The sequence below is a fragment of the Physcomitrium patens genome, chromosome 25, assembly GCF_059467195.1.
Source record: "Physcomitrium patens ecotype Gransden chromosome 25, ASM5946719v1, whole genome shotgun sequence".
Classification (NCBI taxonomy): Eukaryota; Viridiplantae; Streptophyta; class Bryopsida; order Funariales; family Funariaceae; genus Physcomitrium; species Physcomitrium patens.
The window spans coordinates 5,164,416-5,182,202 of record NC_143434.1 but is presented as its reverse complement, the minus strand read 5'-3'; the positions used below and the strand labels follow the sequence as shown (position 1 = coordinate 5,182,202).

Below are 17,787 nucleotides of genomic sequence, written 5' to 3'. Positions count from 1 at the left end.
TTCTTGTCAAACTGGGTTTTATGTCACCATGTATTTTTAACAATCAATGGTTGATCGTCTATGCCTTCAACTGTCTTGGGTTTCTACAACTTCCTCACCCTTTATCGTTACAGATATTATACTCTCTTCCAGGTGATAGTTAATCCGTGTAGTAGTATATTATGGTAGAGCACTTCCCTCCCTCCTGGAAATAAGTGGTATGTTGTGGAGTTGCATTTGTTATGTACACTGGCCTTGCTAGTTGTGTTGTAAAGTCGTAATTTGGAACACAAATTACATCCAATGTCGTGGTCAGGTTATCATTGGAAGGATGCTAGTTCATGATTGACCACCTTTGGATTGCAAGGTATCATTCTTTTGATGCATGTGATAATTCTGGAGCGTCCCCTTGTAAAGCATACTCTTGTTCTCCTTTACTTTGGTTAGGCTGGGTGGAGGAACCGCATATTCGTGAAGGGCTCTTCTTCGTTCCTTCTGGCCCAGTGGGTGAGTATCCTAATTCAGTAGATTGTATCATGTAAAGACGTGTGCACAAATTTAATCCTCGCTACTTGTTCGATTCCCCCTAGCTAAAATGTTGGGCGACGTTTGAGTCTTGGAACTGAGGCAACTTGGTTGTATTCTCTTCATTGGTTGACGGCTTTTTGAAAGATGTCTTCCCTGTTGGTGGCGGGAGGTTGAACTTTGTTCTGGACAAGATAGGCTGCAAACAATAATATCTAGTTTCAGTTTTCAATGAGCAACTGGCCATCCGTTGCTACCGTGTGGCCCCACCGAAGCCTGGTGGCCATCAACCTTTGGAGGAGCTTCATAGATTTGAATTCCAATGCTCTGGCTGAATTCTCAAGCAGTTCGTCCATACTTGCCTCTCGCGTTGTGACTAAGCTGCTCTCTAGGGTCTTCTCCGCCGATACCTTCTGATGGCAGGATTCTCTGAGTTGGGACGTTACATGCTCCAGCCGTGCGGATGACTCGAGCAAACTGCCATGCAGCAATGATGTTTGATATTCCATGTCATCTTTCTCCATGCGTGCGCGCGTCTGCTCCTGTGTCAGCTGCTGGGCAATGACAGCTCGGTCTCTTTCTGCTGTCTCGAGCATCTTGAGGCGCTCCCTCGATTCCAATTCCGTGTTTGCAAGTTTTTCTTCTATTTCATGTTGCGTTTGAATCTGCTTCCGCAACTCTTCTCTTAGTGACACAATGATGTGATCGTTGTGTTGTTCATCACTGTTTTTTATTATACTGTTTGTCTCTGTTTTGCAGACTGCACAATGATGGTGCTCTTTCTCCACAATGCGGTGACAATGAGGCGTTTCACACATGCTAGTCGTGAAGCTCTTCGTTCGTCGGAGCTTCTCACGAAGACCGTTCACCTTTGTTTGCTTGTGATTGAACTCCATCTTGGCCGCATGGAGAGCGGATACCAACAGTGCTTTCTCAAATTTCCACAATTTTCCTTCCTGGGTAAGTTTTGCCACCTTTTCCTGCAACTCATTCGCCTCGTTCTGCCATGAATCCATACATTGCTTGGGACCTGAAACTGCACAGGATGCATTGGACTTAGAAACTTTCTGTTGAGAAGCTTAGTCTAAGGAAGGAATTGGCATGTATTCTTCACAGTATTGCCTCACTCCTTATATCGAAGTGTTTCAAATCTGTCGCAGAAGAAAGGAACTCCACTATTGTCTGGGTTTGACGACCCCACTTGGAAGCGTGGTTGGACTTATTCTTTTCAGTCGTTAATCAGTATTAGGTTTACCTGCCTGTATCGGTTGCCAAAGAGAGGGGTTCCATACTTTGGCTTTTGGATGGTGACTTCTCAAATTTGATCCTCTGAGACTTTGAATTATGTTGTGCTTTCTTTAGGTCTTCTTCAAGGGTCTTCACCCTGTCATCTCTGAGCAGCAATTCGTCCTTGCAGTACAAGAGAACGGATTTCATTTTCTGCAAGTCCCTAGCGAGAATTTGAATTATTTCCTGTTGCGAGTCCAAATCAACTCTGGATTTCTCTAAGGCGCTCATAAGTAACATCAAATCCTCAGTGTGCTTCCGCTCGGTGTCATCAACTTCCTGCTGCTTGTACACCTGGCTCTTGGTCAAGAGCTCTACATGGTCCTCGAGGTTCAGTCCATTGTGTAGGTCGTTGCGATGTTTGTTCACCTTGAAAATAAGAGCATACCTGTGCTTCAATTCCTGAAGGTTTTCTTTCTTATGAAGCAACTTTTTCTCGAGCCTCTTCTCTACAGACGACGAATTTGTCGATCCCATGGGGTTGCTAGTCTTACCGGGCTGGTCTTCATTGCCATTGGGTAATGCTGTGAGAGGGTACGAAGTGGACCTTTTGACCCTTATTTTTCCCTGCGTTTCTTTGACTGGGTTTCTCATTGTCATTCGTTGATCATCAGTCGATTAGGTGTAAGAAGTCTTCGCTAAGTCTTGCTGTCGTCGTGAATTCAGCTCACCGAAGCAAATATTGCATCATTTTCATTTTCAAATATGGGTACCGTTGGAAGCGCTGCTTTTGAACGGAATTGCTGTACACGCTCAGACATAAAATTGATGTTCTTTACATGTGTTTTATGCAGAAGTGACTAATGCAGTTCGCAGTTCAAACTCAAGTCCCTCTTTCAGAAAGCCGCATTCTTTGAGCAACAGGAAGAAACTGGGCAGGTACTTTTCAATGCAATATATTAGTAGCATACAGTAAGAACCCATTTGTTTTTTGTCTATACAACTTTAACTGTGTATTGCAGCCCGTTTGCACCAATCCATCTGTGAAACGAGTTGCAATTCAGAAAGACACTGGCACACTCAAACCCTGTCAGAAACTTCTTGCTTATCACACCTCAACACATTATTATAATGGAAACGAATGCAGCTCTCCAGATAAGTGTCCTGCAACTAAATCTGCATCATGAATTGATTTTGAATGCGAGACACCTCACGATATTCTGCAGCCTGAGACTGTTGACGTAAGCTTCTTCATGCGGAGAGTCCGTTAGTTTCGGAGGATTCCATGCATGTGAATCTGGTGAAATTCTCCTTTTATGCGACATACCAGCTCTTGTGGTGGCAGTTGACACTAACGACCTACTATTGTGGGTGAGCTACTGACTCAAACGTAGCTCTGTTCACTTTGCAGGATCAAGTTTGTCTCCTTTTCATTGTTGAATGATCTGTTTTTAATTTTTAGTTTTTAGAGTATTTCTTGCGGATCTCCGTTGGAGGTTAGAAGAGGATTGTATCGACTTTGCAGACTTCGCCATCAAAAAACGGTCAATGTATTCAGAAAAACAGGGGATCTGCTTGAGTGGTGAGGCTTTACATATTTAATCCACAAAACGCTCCAACAAAACTCAAATGAGCAGTAATACCTCAGTACTTTGGAGTTGCCATAGTTTTAAGGAACAGTGTTTTGATTGTTAGCCTTGTCAGTCATAAATCATGTCTACGAATTCACCTAACCTACAGAATTCTCACGTTTTTGTATATATGTTTTATTTTATTTTTTTTCTCCTCTTGTAAATTGGATTGTACAATCAAATTTCCAATAATTTGAGTGGAGGTGAACCTAGTATAGAATAGTTTACACCTTGTATGTATTCTACATTAAAAACAACTTCAATTTATACCCTGTTCTCTTATTTTTATGAGCCAACTCTTTCATTTAATTCACTGAAGAACTAATTATATGAGAATAATGATGTCTTTAACTACATAAACTCATATCAAAGTTTTTACGTTCCCAAAGTTGGTTAATTTTGTTGTGTACTTGTAAAATGTTGGCTTCATTTCATTGACTGATTTACTTATTTACTCAATTATTGCTTTTGAGGGCATAGACCAGTATGACAAAGATTTTATTCTCTTAGAAAAGAAAAAAAAAAGAAAAAAAAGAAAAAAAAGAAACTTAATTGTTTATGAAACCAAAAATTAGAATTCAGACTGAATTTTAGGGCAAATGATGCACAGAAAATTTGATGCATGATATATAAATTTTCACTTTTCACATCCCTTACAAAAGCTACATTCATTTGAGCTTCAATGAAAACACATGAATTTGACATATTCATAAAAAGATGTGTTTGTTTGTGTATTTTCAATGAATTGTATGAGGTTTTGCAAGCAGTGATTTATGTTTTATAACCCTCTAGTTACAAAGATTCCCAGAATAGCTATGGCTGAGAAACTAGGGTTTTGAATTGCTTGCACTTATGAGTACATAGTGAGTTTATTTTCATGAGTGGTAGATTGATGCTCAAATCTATTGATCAGATTCTGAAAAACGCTTATGGTTTTTTTGTTTTGTTTTGTTTTGTCTTTTTCTTATGAAGAAATGAATAAAAGGATTGAAGTTTTTTACCTTGTGTAGGATTGTTACTACCATTATGTGTTGAAAAAATCACTTCTGGTGAAAAAAAACTTAATTGAAAGGAAAGAGAGCTAATTTATTCATGCAACATTCACACTTAAATATGTACGTATGCAAGCACGCATGTATATTATGTTTATAGCATAATTTTTTATAATGTAAGGCCTTCGTAAAAATTTAAGCTCAAACCAGCTAAGACATTTATAAAAAGTATTCAAATTATTGGTTTTTTATTTTAAAATTTTATTGGATTAATTGAATTAAAATGATCAATATCAATTTTACTTTTAAAATATAGTAGTATTTTTCATATATGTAAATCAAATAATTTTACAACCAAATTAAAATTAATTATACTATTTAATTGCAATGATTGATTTGATAAAGAAAAGTGCTAATAAGATTGAAAAATAAATTTTGTTTTGTTATTATGCATATTATGCATATAATCTTTAGTTATATATTCATATTTATTTTTTCCAAACTTAGTGAAATCTTGTTAAAAAAATTACAAGAATGTTGTACATATAAGTAGATTCTTATATATATAGTGTATTTGAAAATAAGTTCTTGATGTTTATTAATCAACAATACTTATTTACTTAGGATTTTAAGATATGTAGTGATAAACGAGAAGAAATTAAGCATGCATATCAATTTGATCTACAAACCAAGACATAACGAAGTAATTTTTAGAACATTAAAACATTCAAAATCCAAATATTTTTATGTGATGAACAGAACCAAAATATTATCCAAAATTTAAATTATTCTTGTGACTTACCTTATAGATACATATCCATGTTTGTGGTGACTAAGAACATAAAAATTTGATTTGCATCTACTTTGACCTTGTGTAGCAACACCTACAGTACTACATGTTGTGCTGCATGGTACAGACTACATTCACAAAGCAAGCATTCCAATTAAATTTGACGTAAAAGATAAACCAAACGTGAAATGCATTTAACCAATTTGAAACCCTCAACCAGTCAATTATTTAAGATTATCTGACGCCTCTGATTAGAGATGTGGGGTGAACTAGGGAGCACTCCATGCTAAGCAACCACAACCAGCTTGTGCAGGGCATTCCATATAATCAAGTAGGAACAGGTTTTATTCCGTGCACTACCACCTGTACTGGGTTCAAGTAAACATAGCAAAGCCGATTTGCCTAGATTGTGATTATGGTACATGTCAAAAGGTCTTCAGGAGTAAGAAGTCATTCTCTAACCTCAATTCTTCTCTAAGTAAGCTAATATATAATACCGCTTATCATCTCGATGGCAGACTAACGATGTCGAATATTAAATAAGCTGAACACCGAGGCACATATACGTCTATCAAGGTTGCAACGCTACCATGTGAACCTGATTACAAATCAAGCCTTCGTCAATGGTGTGCTTTGTTGGCCATTTGGAGCCGTTTCCGTTGGAAGTAGGATATTGCCAATGCCGTCGCCACCCGAAAGAAAACACAGTACAGGAAAAGAACTAGCATATCAATCGGGACGCGACTGTGGTCCAGGGTTCGGTTGACCTTGAGAGTGGTCCAGAGGAAGGCATTGCGAGCGTCGTCTAAGCGCTTGCAGTCGCATTGTGGACAGGCAGTTGGGTCATTCAGGCATGCCAAGTTGCGACCTGAATCCAAGCAGGCTGGTTTGTTGGTGTCACAGAAAAAAGCGATGCTGGTGAGGGCATTGAGCGCCCACTGGAGCGGGTTTGTCCAGAATATCCAGATAACAGTCTTTAGGATCATCATTTTTGGAACCACAGAGCCTGCCGTTGCAGTCCAAAAACCAATGACTATGGGAACGAGAGTGGCAGCGACCTGCACATGCACGAAAGCTAATTAACTGATAATTAAATGAGTGGCATTTTTTTCATGTACGTTTAGAGTACTTGAGCAAACCTAGTTCTTTAAAATATGAGTGATCGTAGATGACATTTTTTTTGTGGTCACATACATCTAACAGATTCGACAACGAACATGAAATCAACTCCATCATGCAAAATGGAATCACTATACATGCTAACAAAAATTTGATCACCCCTAGTACCAGCTCCTGATGCCCAATTATTATGGAACAAGTTAGTGTACAATAAAGGCTGTGAATAGACGCAAAGTGAGAAAGATGAAGATTCATTCACATAAAAACATTGAGATATAAAAACATACCTGCGGTATTGGACTAATAACACATATAAATATCCCCAAGAACGTGATGGCCAGGCAGAATTCAAAGAGCACGAAGTAAAATCGAAAGAAGTGAGCGGCTGAATCTACTGCGATTTGAGCCATGAGGCAAAATACGAAACAGACAATCATAGTTGACACTGCCAAATATGGTACCTGCCAATCATGCACAAAGATCATCATCAAGAAGCGTCAATAAAACTATACGCTTCACTATAAATTGAATTCAGATAGACTCTGAATTTGCTTAGTCAGGATTAGTAAGAGACAAGCAGCACGAAAGAGACCGTAGAGGATAATTAGACGCACAACAGTGCAACAGACACAAGCTGCCCAGTTTCATGAAATGCACATTACCTCCCCCAAAGTCCATCCCGCATTATACATTAGAACATTGAACTGATTTGTCAACTGTTCTCTTTCCACCGTGACTGTCATCCTCAATATCTGAGGTATGACGTTCTGTGCATTGCTGATGCCCAACAATATACACAAAATAAAGAGACTTTGACTCTTCACGTTCATGTTGACTGTTGTATGAGGATTGATGTTAAAATAAATTGTACCCAAAATAAGGGCCAATGCCAGAGCGCCCGTCATTCTCCCAAAGTTATAGCTCGTGTTGCGCCAGTACATTCGCTGTATCTTCAGCATGATTTCCCAGGCCATCACCAAATAAGGGGCACGATAACCAGATTCCAGCAATTCAGGCCCGTTGTCACCTTTGGATCGGCGAAGGATTTGCAGCTGAATATGATTACGAAGGGCTAATTCACTTACTCGATATTCGAAAGCATAATCCCTTGGAGTCTTGTGATCGGCAGCTCGATCACCGATTACATCAATGGCATAAGTAATAGGGCTCTTATTTAGTGAGCATCGTGGAGTGCCTGGAATGGCCTCAAAGTATTTCTGCAAAAATTCAGGCAAAGGTTAGAAGTATAGACTCATAAAACATAATCACCGAGTTCGGCATAGCATTTTCAGCGAAGGGGCAGATAACTTACAAGAAGCGACTCTCCATTTGCTCCGGGTGAGCCAAAATATACAGTTTCGCCACCTCTTTTCAAAAGTTGGATGCTGTTGAAGACTGATAACTGCCACGGATTCAGCAGTTGTATGCTTACAATCACTAGCCTTCCAGTGTCCGCAATTGTCTGCAAGCATTTACCCAGATACTTCATAAAATACACGACACTTTTATTTATGAATCCAACAGAGTTAAATTTACCGTGCACAACTACAAGTTATTTGAAATTCAGAAACAAGTACACCATATGGCGTAACAAACAGCTTAGGTTTGTGCCTGTTGAATTGAATACCCTTGCAAAGTTCGGAATCTGAAGAAACTGATCCATTTGTGACCGATATAAAATGAACATTGTACCAATTATTAAAAACGAAAATTCTGCAGTTTCCAAAACAATGCTTGAAACGATTCTATTTCAAAGTAACCCTACGTCGAGATGCGAATGAAGAAAAACAGAGAGGGGAACCTTGAGGCACTCAATAATATGACGTGAAGCATGGCTGTCAAGTCCACTTGTAGGTCCATCTAGAAATAGAACACTTGGATTTCCAGCGAGTTCAATAGCAATTGCGAGTCTCACAGCCTGCTCTTTGGAAACCTCCTCGTTGCCCGCTAACGTAAGTATCATGTTCGAAATGTGGTCGATCTTCATTAGTTTCATCACCTGCATCCAGAACCTCCATACATCAAGCTACTTTCCTATTACAGACAAAAGGCACTGGTTATCAAACTTTCCTGGACCACAATACCCTGACCAGTTCATAAAACGACGATTCCATAAAACTGTAGATTACCGAATAGTGGAAAACACGCGGTAAAGAAACTTTTGAAGATAAGCCTGTGCCAATGGATGTCTTACAATTCGAAATCGGATGATGAGCGCAAGTCTGTTGCGAATTTCAGATAACTAAGGGCATTGACAACTACGAAACAACCTCGCACCTGCTACGTTAAAAAGAAAAAAAAAAAAAAAAAAAAAAAAAAAGAAGCAGAAGAAGAAGAAGAAGAAAAAGAAAAAGAACAAGAAGCTTGCGCTTCACAACTTTTTGGATACTTACATCTTGAAAGTATCAAAATATATGGAATATTCTCCATGTGTTCCCCAGGAAAAACACTTAGTGTAAAATCATTTTCTGTGGGTATCAATCGGGTATGATGCCTACCTCGTCGGTTAACAATTTCCGTTCTTTAGCTTGTACTTTTTTGCTCAGTCGCATGGCGGCACTGAACTCTATTCCTTCTCGGACAGTCATATATGGAGCATATGCCATGATATCTTCTACATAACCCTCCACATGCGCAAAAGTCTTCCGAACTCTTGTATACCCATTCACCAAAATTTGACCTCCAAGGCGTGCAGGAGATATCTTTCGGCCTGAACCACATCCAATTTATCACATCCAACCTGGAAACAAAAAAAGGACGAATTGTGCACGAACACATAGCAATCAACATGTCTTATACGATCTTATACATGTATCAACTTAAATTAAAGCTTCTGGTAACTACAAATTCCAAAACCCAAATGCTCAGTGCTTTAACATACAATATAATACAAAAGGTTCTAGAGCTGTTTTGATCGTGGGCCCTTAGATATTTTCGACGTACCTGCCAGGCAATTTAATAACGTTGTTTTACCAGCACCAGATCCTCCTGCTAGTGCAACCATCTCTCCAGGCTTTCCCCAACCGGAAACGTAGTTGAGGACGGTTTGAGTTCGACCAATGGCAGGAATCATGATTTCATAACTTAACTCGTGCCAGGATAATGTGATGGGAATAGACTCAAGACAAAGCTTAGACTCTCCTTGTCCCCACTCCTCGTCTCTAGTTTTGACTTGATGTTGTTCCCTCCAAGAGAGTCTCTTCTAAACAATCACAAATGTTCAATGAAATGTCGATAAGCTACTTAGTCAATAAGTCCATCATTCGAGTCAATAAAAACATTTGAGAAGAGAAAGGAACCAAGATGTCCTTCGAGAAGAACCATGTTTGAACAGAATTTACATATGGTCTATAAGCAGACTTAAAAAACAGAATCAAAGAGTTTAGGGTCCACCTCCATGTATGGTGAAAGGGCTTGCGAAAGATGCCGCTTTTTAGCCATGGCGAAATAAGCTCCGATATTCCATAGCACAATCCACCCTAGTAGTACAGCAACAGCAACAGCTATCCAACTATTGCTTGTGTAGAATTGTCCCCGAGCTAAATAGGCATGACCTACTGTATCTGTTGGTCTACCAATGCATTGGGGAATATTTGCAAGATTCGGTACTTCATTACACAACAAGCTATAACTTTTTGAGTTATATTCATTGAGGACTAAGGCCAAGGTGGCCCATTGTAGCGGGTCGATGTAGTATGCCCAGAGCCAGTATTTAGGAACTAAGAAACGAGGAACCAAGAATCCAGCAAAAACAATGAATAATGCTACGAGGATACCTGAAACATCATGAATGATAGTGTTAGTTTAGAATAGCAAGATTCGATCCATAGCACTCATATTAGAAAGTTATCAAGAGACAAGGTCCTAGCTACCATGTGAAACCAGCTGCTTTGAAGTGTCAGCAAACCTGAAATATCTGATATGTTACACCATAACCATGAAAAACTTCAAGAGAAATACATACTTTAAAGCCGTACATACCAATAATGGCGTTTGCAGCATCACGATCAGGAGCAAAATATGCCATAAAACGAACCAAGGAAGCTCCGTTGATAGCAGTCAAACTTAAAATCACATAGTACACCCAAAAGTGCCAACCTCCGTCTTTGACAGACAGATCAGTCATGAAGTATACTACGAGTGTCCACAAGGTTGCCTGAAATAAAACAAAGTTTACGATTGAAGTCTTTGCAAGGTGATGGTTGATGACAAACTGAGAACTTACTAGAACTGAGAATTGTTACCATAATACTGAGATAACTCTAACCCATCCATCAACTTACATAGAGAAAATATTGCTAACAGCACAATGTGATTATCATGCCTCAAAAAAGTGCCCGAGTAATGACACAGTTGAGAGCATGCGAAAAAAGGGTATGAAAAATATTGGCCTTGCAAAAATTGTTTTCATGTCACATCTACATATACATATATTTGCAACAATCCTATCAAGACTTGGAACAATCAAAGAAATTTGAAGAAACAGGGTCAAAAGGAATGAGAAAATGAAAATTTTCAAGAGCTTAAACCTCTAGCATAGAAATAGGCAGAGCCCCAAGTATTTTTGAAAAAAGGAAAGACTGGGGGCGAAAGAAACGCGCTCCTTGTTGTTTGTAGTAAATTGCCCGCTCTTCCATCAGTGCTGGAAGCTGTCCTAAGTTAATGAGAGTGATATTCAATAAGGAGATGAAAAAAACACTTCTCTTCAAATTCATCACGAGTTGGTTAGGATCATCTTGTACTCGGAAAAAAACGACTCCAGTGTATATACTCATGATCAGAACCTGCCACCACATAAAATCACGTCTGCGCAAGTTAACGTTGTTCTGGTGAAACAAGAGAAACTTATGAAATAGAAGGGCACTATCACACACTATCCTGGTATTTTTTGTTCTCCTGGACTTCTTTTTGTCACCAAGTAATGTGTATGAGCAACTACACATCAAGCTACAACGGCACAACTCTCATTCTAGTTATGAAAAGGAAAAGTTTCAGAATAAACCAGACTAAATAATTAGATAAATAAAATCACTGGACACCGAGCTATGCAAGAACATGACGTAATATTCAGAAAAATTCAAAGTGTCTCCCTTTACCGTACAAATCACCACACACTTTTTGTGCTTCAAGCGCTTATCCATTTTCTTTACAATTTTTCAAATTTCAATTCTAGCTACTCACACTTTAAGTAGTTTCGGATGCGATTATCGAAAAGAGAGGAACCTCCTGAACATGATATGAAGACAACAGTACCTGTCCCACCCGTAGTCGAAGCCCGATTCTGTTACGCATTAATACTTTCATCTCCCTTTTAAGAAGAAGATTGACTTCTGGTACAAAATTTAAGAGGTACTCATTCTGAAATTGATAGGGACAATTCTTTGCCTCCTACAATATCCAAACAACGTTGCATTACGTAATAGCGTAAGTTGTGTAAGAAAAAGTCACTTAACAACAGACATCTAGCAGCTGGGATGCCTATACAGGATAACCCTTACATGAGGCTCATTACAGAGTGAGAATTTTCAATGAACCTGAAAACGAATGTGTAGCTTAGCTAGGTTTACACCGAATAAACCAAAGTGACATATAACCGTACAGGTTTGTGTCCTCGAGAAGAATTCAATAAGGGAAATAGCATGAAGAAAGTTTTTGAACAAAATTAAAAATAAAAAGAACATGAAATAAATTTTAAAAAGAAAAATTACGAAGAAAATGTAGTACCTTCGCAAGATCCAAAGGTCTCTCGAGCTGCAACCGAACTGGCTCTGCAACCTCATCAATAGCCTCAGCGAGACCCCCTTCTAAAGAGCTGTTAGCTCTACGATCGTTAGACTTGAAGTACTTGAGCAATCCCCCCGCGCCCCCAACGGCAACAACTTCATCTCCAGGAGCCACACTGGACGTGTGATCCATTGTAATCTCTGCAAGACTTCCCCCTTTCTCAATTACTCCTGCCACCAGAGTAGAGATGGCTGTCGTTGAGCCACTGGTATTGTTTGACCGCCTTTCAGTAAATCCAAGTCCCAAAGGCTTGTGACCCTACACGTTCATGTTATGTTGTAGATCAAACATTAATGACGAGTTCCAACAAAATTGAAATTCCCAACCATATCTACTTACTGGTAAAAACCCTTCTTCTCTTCTGAAATCCAATTAAATAATCAGAAAAGAACATAAAACTCATGGCTTGGTGTAGAAAAATTAATTTGAATCCTAGCAAAAAATTTACTCTCTGAGAAAGTCAATGCAAGTCCTCACTAATCGCTGGTCTAACTAGCATATTGAAGGTTGTTCACTTGGCTCTACTGTATACAGTTTTTGTATCTTACAGATTTCTGAACTGACCACAGAACAATGACGTCACGTATGATACTAAAAATTTGGGCCTGTCAGAAGCTGAGAGAACTACGGAGACGACATAACACGTGAACAAGATGAAGAGAAAACATAAGAAATTGTGATTATCTGATACCTGTACCCAATGCTCCTGAACCGAATCACCACTGTGAACAACTCGTCGAATGTCCCTGAATGTTGGAGATAAGAGGAAGCTGGCCACAAAGTCTTCACGGTTCAAGCGTGTAAATCCAGGCTGTAGATAACGAACACCCTCTGGAGTAGTGACATCCGATAAAAATTCGCTCGTACTAAGATGCTTAGGCTTGAGATACCTAACGCATGAGAGCGATATCTTGATTAGATTATAAGAAGGCACACCAACGAATAATGTAACATAAGCTAAACGACCAGGCTCGAATGTAAGCTGTACATGTTCGAATGTCAGCTTACCCAAGACTCTCAAAGTAAGGTAGAGCGTCCTGACGCGGTCCTTGGAACATGACTTGACCGCCATCCAGAAGAATAATTCGATCGAAAAGGTCAAAAATCTCCTGGGATGGTTGTAGAGTAGACGCTAATACAGAACATTGACGTACTCTTGTAAAGATGCGAACACTTGAAACCAAGTCGAAGGTCATACCTTCCGAAACTATTCAAAATGAAGCCAACAGTAGAAACGAATCAGAATCATCAGCAAATTTCACCAGTGCACTAAAAAAGTAAAAGCGCGCGAAGGAAAAAAAATTCCATTAACATGATAAGCTGAAGTTAGTTAGGAAGCTCTGTTCAGATACAACCTCCACCAGCGTTCAACTGATCAAAAACATAGACAGGATAAATCCCAGCAATCATCTCAGCAGTTGTCAGATGATGTTGTTCTGACGCCGTCAGAGAGGGCATCATTGGACTTCCAACAGGTCGATCAGCAACTCGTTTTAAACTTAAGATGCTTAAATTCATCTCCAGCTTAGGGTCTTGTCCGTGCTTGAGAGCTTCACCCATAATCACTTTGAGTTCCTCACTGTAATGTTTAGTCTTGAAGGAGGCAGTGCAATCCCGTGCAAACTCAAGGGTCTCTCGAACAGTAAGAGAAGGTAGGTGAACATCCACCGAAGGAACAACAGCAGCAAGGCGGCGACATTGTGTATTATGAACATCAATCCCATTGTAGGTTACTGTGCCTTTAAGCGAGCCACCTGGATTCGTTGAGCGACCTCCAATAATATTAAGGAAGGTGCGCTTTCCTGACCCTGGAGGCCCTGATCCATATCGCGCACACACATCAACGTGAAACTTGAATGAGATTTACAAAGATCTTGAGCCAATTTCGAGAGGTCGGCACATTTTACAGGTCATCTGAAGAGAGCGAAACTGGATGAGGTTTAGGGTTTTGATGAACCAGATTCCTTCTAGCAGGCACAGAGTCTCATTTTCCTACTTCAAGCAAGCGTGGAAGTTTCTGAGAATAGTGGCAATCGTGACTTGACAGAGGCTCCGCCATTTCAAGAAGGCGGTGCACACTCAAGCTTCACATACTGCACCTACCAACTGCAACACCCGCTATTCGAACATGACAGCAGTACTTTCTTCGTGTAGACCATAGTAACATCATCATTATCAAGAGCTCATAAATTAAAAGGTGATGCTAGGGAAAGAGCCAGGAAGTTGCACACATACCTACGACAAGTGTAAGGGTACCGGGCATAAGATATCCAGTCACATCCTTAAGCAACGTCATATTCTCTACAGGAAGTCTAGTAAAGGGACCTCCAAGCAAGCTTTTGATCTGAAAATATAAATAAACAAAAGTTAACGCAATAAATGAATGAATTTGAAATTGCTCGAGGAACAAATTTAAAAAGGACAGAGACTTTGGCCATGTTAAGTTACACAGGAAACTGTAGGATGGGCTACCTTGGTAAACATCGTTTCATAGCCCTTCTCAATCTTAACTTTCTCCGAGTACGTCAAGCCTTGAAACTTCACAACCTACACAGAAAAAGGATAGACCCAGGGTTACAGTTGCCAGTAGAAGTCATTAAAAATAGAGCAGCCTTCTCGCCTGCAACTCAAAAAGGACAGCAAAGAGTTAGGTAGCAACCTGACGAGGTAGTGGAGGTAAATGTGGATGAATCGATAAAAGATACTTCAATAATCCTTCTTTTAACAACAAGTCTATGCCCTTTAATTCCAGCTCTCTCTCTGTGGATTCCTCTTGATTTTGAAGGCCAGCGAGCACACTTGAGATGCTCAGAGCCTCTTCCACAAGTCCATGTCTCACCAGGGTCTGATGATATAAGCTCACTAAATGTATAAGAGATGCCTGAGGAGCATCTGCCAAATTCGCATAGAAATCTCGGGACAGATTCTGAGAATTTCCTTCTCCATCACTCGCGCGGGATTCATGCTGCAGACCAGCTCCAAGGAAATTGCTCCCAGGTGGAGTTTCAAACCCAGGAGTTGCTAGACCTAATCTCTCATGACCTCCATACGTGCCATCATCAGATGGCTCTGAAAATTGAAAACGATCTCCATCACGTTCATCGCCTTTCATACCAAACAAAAAATGCATTGTATTCAAATTGATGAAACACTTCAGATGCAATATTGCGGATCACCACAGGCAAAACAAAAAAACAAAAAAAACAAAAAAACAAAAAAAACAAAAAACAAAAACAAAGGAAAAAGAAAAAAGCGGATGCCGCACGATCGACTTTCCTTACATTCAAACTTAGTGCAATTTAACCCATTCCAGCGTTACCAAGTTCTTTTTTCAAGAACTTGAACACTACTTACTACCTAATTAACCTTTGACGTAATTAATTGGAGACATACAGCCCCAGAAATGCTGAATATATGAATAACGGAGTAACTGTGAAAATTATTGTGAGGATTGTGAGTGAGACATAGGTAGATTAGAATTCTTTGAACTTCACTGAAAGTATATGGATGTTGAAATTCTACCTGTGCTGTACCGGACTGCTCCTTGGGTTGATTCTTCAGTTTCTCCGTAACTGTCATGAGAAGGTCTGGCTGACTGCTGTCTTTCGAATCTGAGGGAAGGTGTTTGACCAAGTCCTCGGTAACTAGCTCTCGCTGATGCAATGCTTGAAGATCTCTTCAGGGTTAATAGACTCCTGGCACGATCTTGCCATTCACCCAAGCCCTCCTCCAGCAGGTCCCGAGGATCGAATGACACGCCACCAATGTCAATACCTTGATAATCTGTCATCCTTGTGGATGCCAATGGTTGAATTCGAGCTGAACTGTGAGATTTTTGCCTCCGGATAGTAGGACCTGAATTATCATAAACGGTTGATTGCCCTCTTTCACCGTTTGAAGGTGCTCTACCAAGATTGGCACTAGTCCTTGTCTGCTTCACATCCACAGCACTTACAGAGTCCAAGCTTGGTCGCGAGACTCGTGAATCAACATCACCTGTACCTTTTGGCGTGCTATCAGAGCTTTCAAGATCAGCCATGCTGTTTGTTCGTGCCTCCACTTTCAATGAGTCAGACTTGTAGTAATCTTACATCAAGAATTAATATGTAGTTAAGTCAATGCAGCGTGACGACGTATCCTAAGGACGACCTTAGCCAAATGATATGCAAAGTCATCGAAGTAAAAGGTGGAGAGGCTGAAAAGCGTAAATGAGAGAGAAGGGACTAATTAGAAAAATTGATTTGCACTAACATTACTCGCAAAATGTTTTCACAAATTGAATCCTTCAAATAATTACAAGAACGAACTCATAACTGCCCACCTCATAAGGTCCACATATTGAGGTGTATGCTTCCCCTCACATGCAAGTGCTAATTTTTGGTTTGAGAAACATACCTGTGAAATTGGAGTCCTCGTCTCGGCACGCACAAGTATTGAAACTAATCTAAAGTGGTATCACATAAATTTGATTGAACTCATCTTGTTTGCTTTTGAAACATTATCAGCACTGTCCCCCAATGATGGATAGCAGATTATTTAAAAAGTCAATCTCCAATACATGGACAGCTTTCGTCAAATCCTAAGATTGGAATCCTGAGAGAAAATAGAGTTAGGAATTGAAAACCAAAAAACAAAAGTCCTATCTTAGAACTTAGCTAACCCTTAACCACGCGTACCAACTTATCAGTAAACGAATCGAGCCACAAGCTTTAAAAAAAACAATTATGACAATTTTATCTATGTTATTCTGCCTCAAATAAGGTCTTGACGACCAATCCAGCAATACGAAGGGGCTGTGGCTGCACTATGATCCACTCCTTAGCAGAAAGTAGGCGCGATGAGAGCGTAAGCCTCATTCAAAGACGTAACATGGAATTTCGTAGTTCACTGCGCTCATGGTCTCTTCAACCACAAAACAATAAGAGCACAACTTCATTCTAGCGGCGCTCTCGGTTATCAATTAACAATACGAGACCATAGCACCACACTTCATTCCGGTGCACTCCATCACAAATCCGAACTTCCGAGAGCCGCGAATTAGAAACTGAAGAAGCTCGCTAATGCGATATAGCTTTTTAATTAAAAAAAATCAACCAAAAAAAAAAAAAAAAAAAAAAAAAAGCCCCTAAGCTCAATCTCTCACACACCCGACCTGTCTGCAACAGAATGCGGCAATGACCCTGACACTACCGCCCTGCTAGTCGTGAAACATGCTCCTCGCAAGTTCACTGTACAATCATTTCACATCCACCGCTGCGAATAGTTCATCAACCTCCCTGCATTCACCTTTGGACCTCCCCGCATCACGCATTTATACAGCTTTCTCTGTAGCCTCTCCGTGACGATCCGCGTGCAGCAACAAAAAGCATCAAAAGCAAGCCACTGTGGATCCATGATTTGCCGAAACTCGCGACAACCTGGCGGGCGTGACAAAACGCACAGCGAAAGGATACCACCGAAGTAACGCGATCTCTGCGCTTCCGTCAGAGATGTTCTCATCCAATGGCTGGCACGAGCGCAGGCGTGAGGACGGGAGCCAGCGACATCGAGGCCAACGGCCTCCCTCGTAGAATCGTGTCGCATAAACCTCCTTTTTCAATCGACTGGCTCCGGCATCGTGGGCCGTCGGATCACAGCTGCCGCTCACATGCAATGTCCACCGCCGATCAGATTCTGGGAACTGAGGGAGGGAACGTAGGGGAACCAGGGGGCGGGCAGTTTGGAAGGTGGTGGGCTGGGA

At 40.3% G+C, this 17,787-nt stretch overlaps 2 protein-coding genes across 8 annotated transcripts; one reads left to right on the top strand and one right to left on the bottom strand.

Annotated features, from left to right (window-relative positions):
* The first annotated feature begins 603 nt into the window (after positions 1–603).
* LOC141045037 (uncharacterized) lies at positions 604–3,640 on the top strand. Of its 3 annotated transcripts, none has more exons than XM_073531991.2 (3): positions 604–1,464; positions 2,586–2,670; positions 2,958–3,640. In XM_073531991.2, the coding sequence occupies exons 1-3, from the start codon at positions 1,272–1,274 to the stop codon at positions 2,974–2,976; spliced, it is 297 nt and encodes a 98-aa protein (XP_073388092.1). In that variant the 5' UTR covers positions 604–1,271; the 3' UTR covers positions 2,977–3,640. The 3 variants fall into 3 exon arrangements, 2 of the variants coding, with proteins under 2 accessions (XP_073388092.1, XP_073388091.1); XM_073531990.2 differs by having other exon boundaries at positions 607–1,076; positions 1,264–1,464; positions 2,586–3,640; XR_016500838.1 differs by lacking the exon at positions 604–1,464 and adding an exon at positions 2,185–2,325 and having other exon boundaries at positions 2,586–3,640.
* A 1,828-nt stretch (positions 3,641–5,468) lies between these two features.
* On the bottom strand, positions 5,469–17,450 carry LOC112278459 (ABC transporter G family member 31). Of its 5 annotated transcripts, XM_090247850.1 has the most exons (21): positions 17,334–17,450; positions 16,443–16,640; positions 15,570–16,133; positions 14,707–15,152; positions 14,520–14,594; positions 14,283–14,391; positions 13,403–13,864; positions 13,056–13,254; positions 12,739–12,937; positions 11,988–12,305; positions 11,517–11,651; positions 10,793–11,047; positions 10,245–10,419; positions 9,657–10,039; positions 9,207–9,465; positions 8,762–8,973; positions 8,065–8,262; positions 7,576–7,725; positions 6,926–7,480; positions 6,551–6,724; positions 5,469–6,202 (listed from the first exon to the last, which is right to left on the bottom strand). In XM_090247850.1, the coding sequence occupies exons 3-21, from the start codon at positions 16,084–16,086 to the stop codon at positions 5,765–5,767; spliced, it is 5,259 nt and encodes a 1,752-aa protein (XP_090103976.1). In that variant the 5' UTR covers positions 16,087–16,133; positions 16,443–16,640; positions 17,334–17,450; the 3' UTR covers positions 5,469–5,764. The 5 variants fall into 5 exon arrangements, with proteins under 5 accessions (XP_090103976.1, XP_024367765.1, XP_073387984.1 ...); XM_024511997.3 differs by lacking the exon at positions 17,334–17,450 and having other exon boundaries at positions 16,443–17,231; XM_073531883.2 differs by lacking the exon at positions 17,334–17,450 and having other exon boundaries at positions 14,707–15,116.
* Between the last annotated feature and the right edge of the window lie 337 nt (positions 17,451–17,787).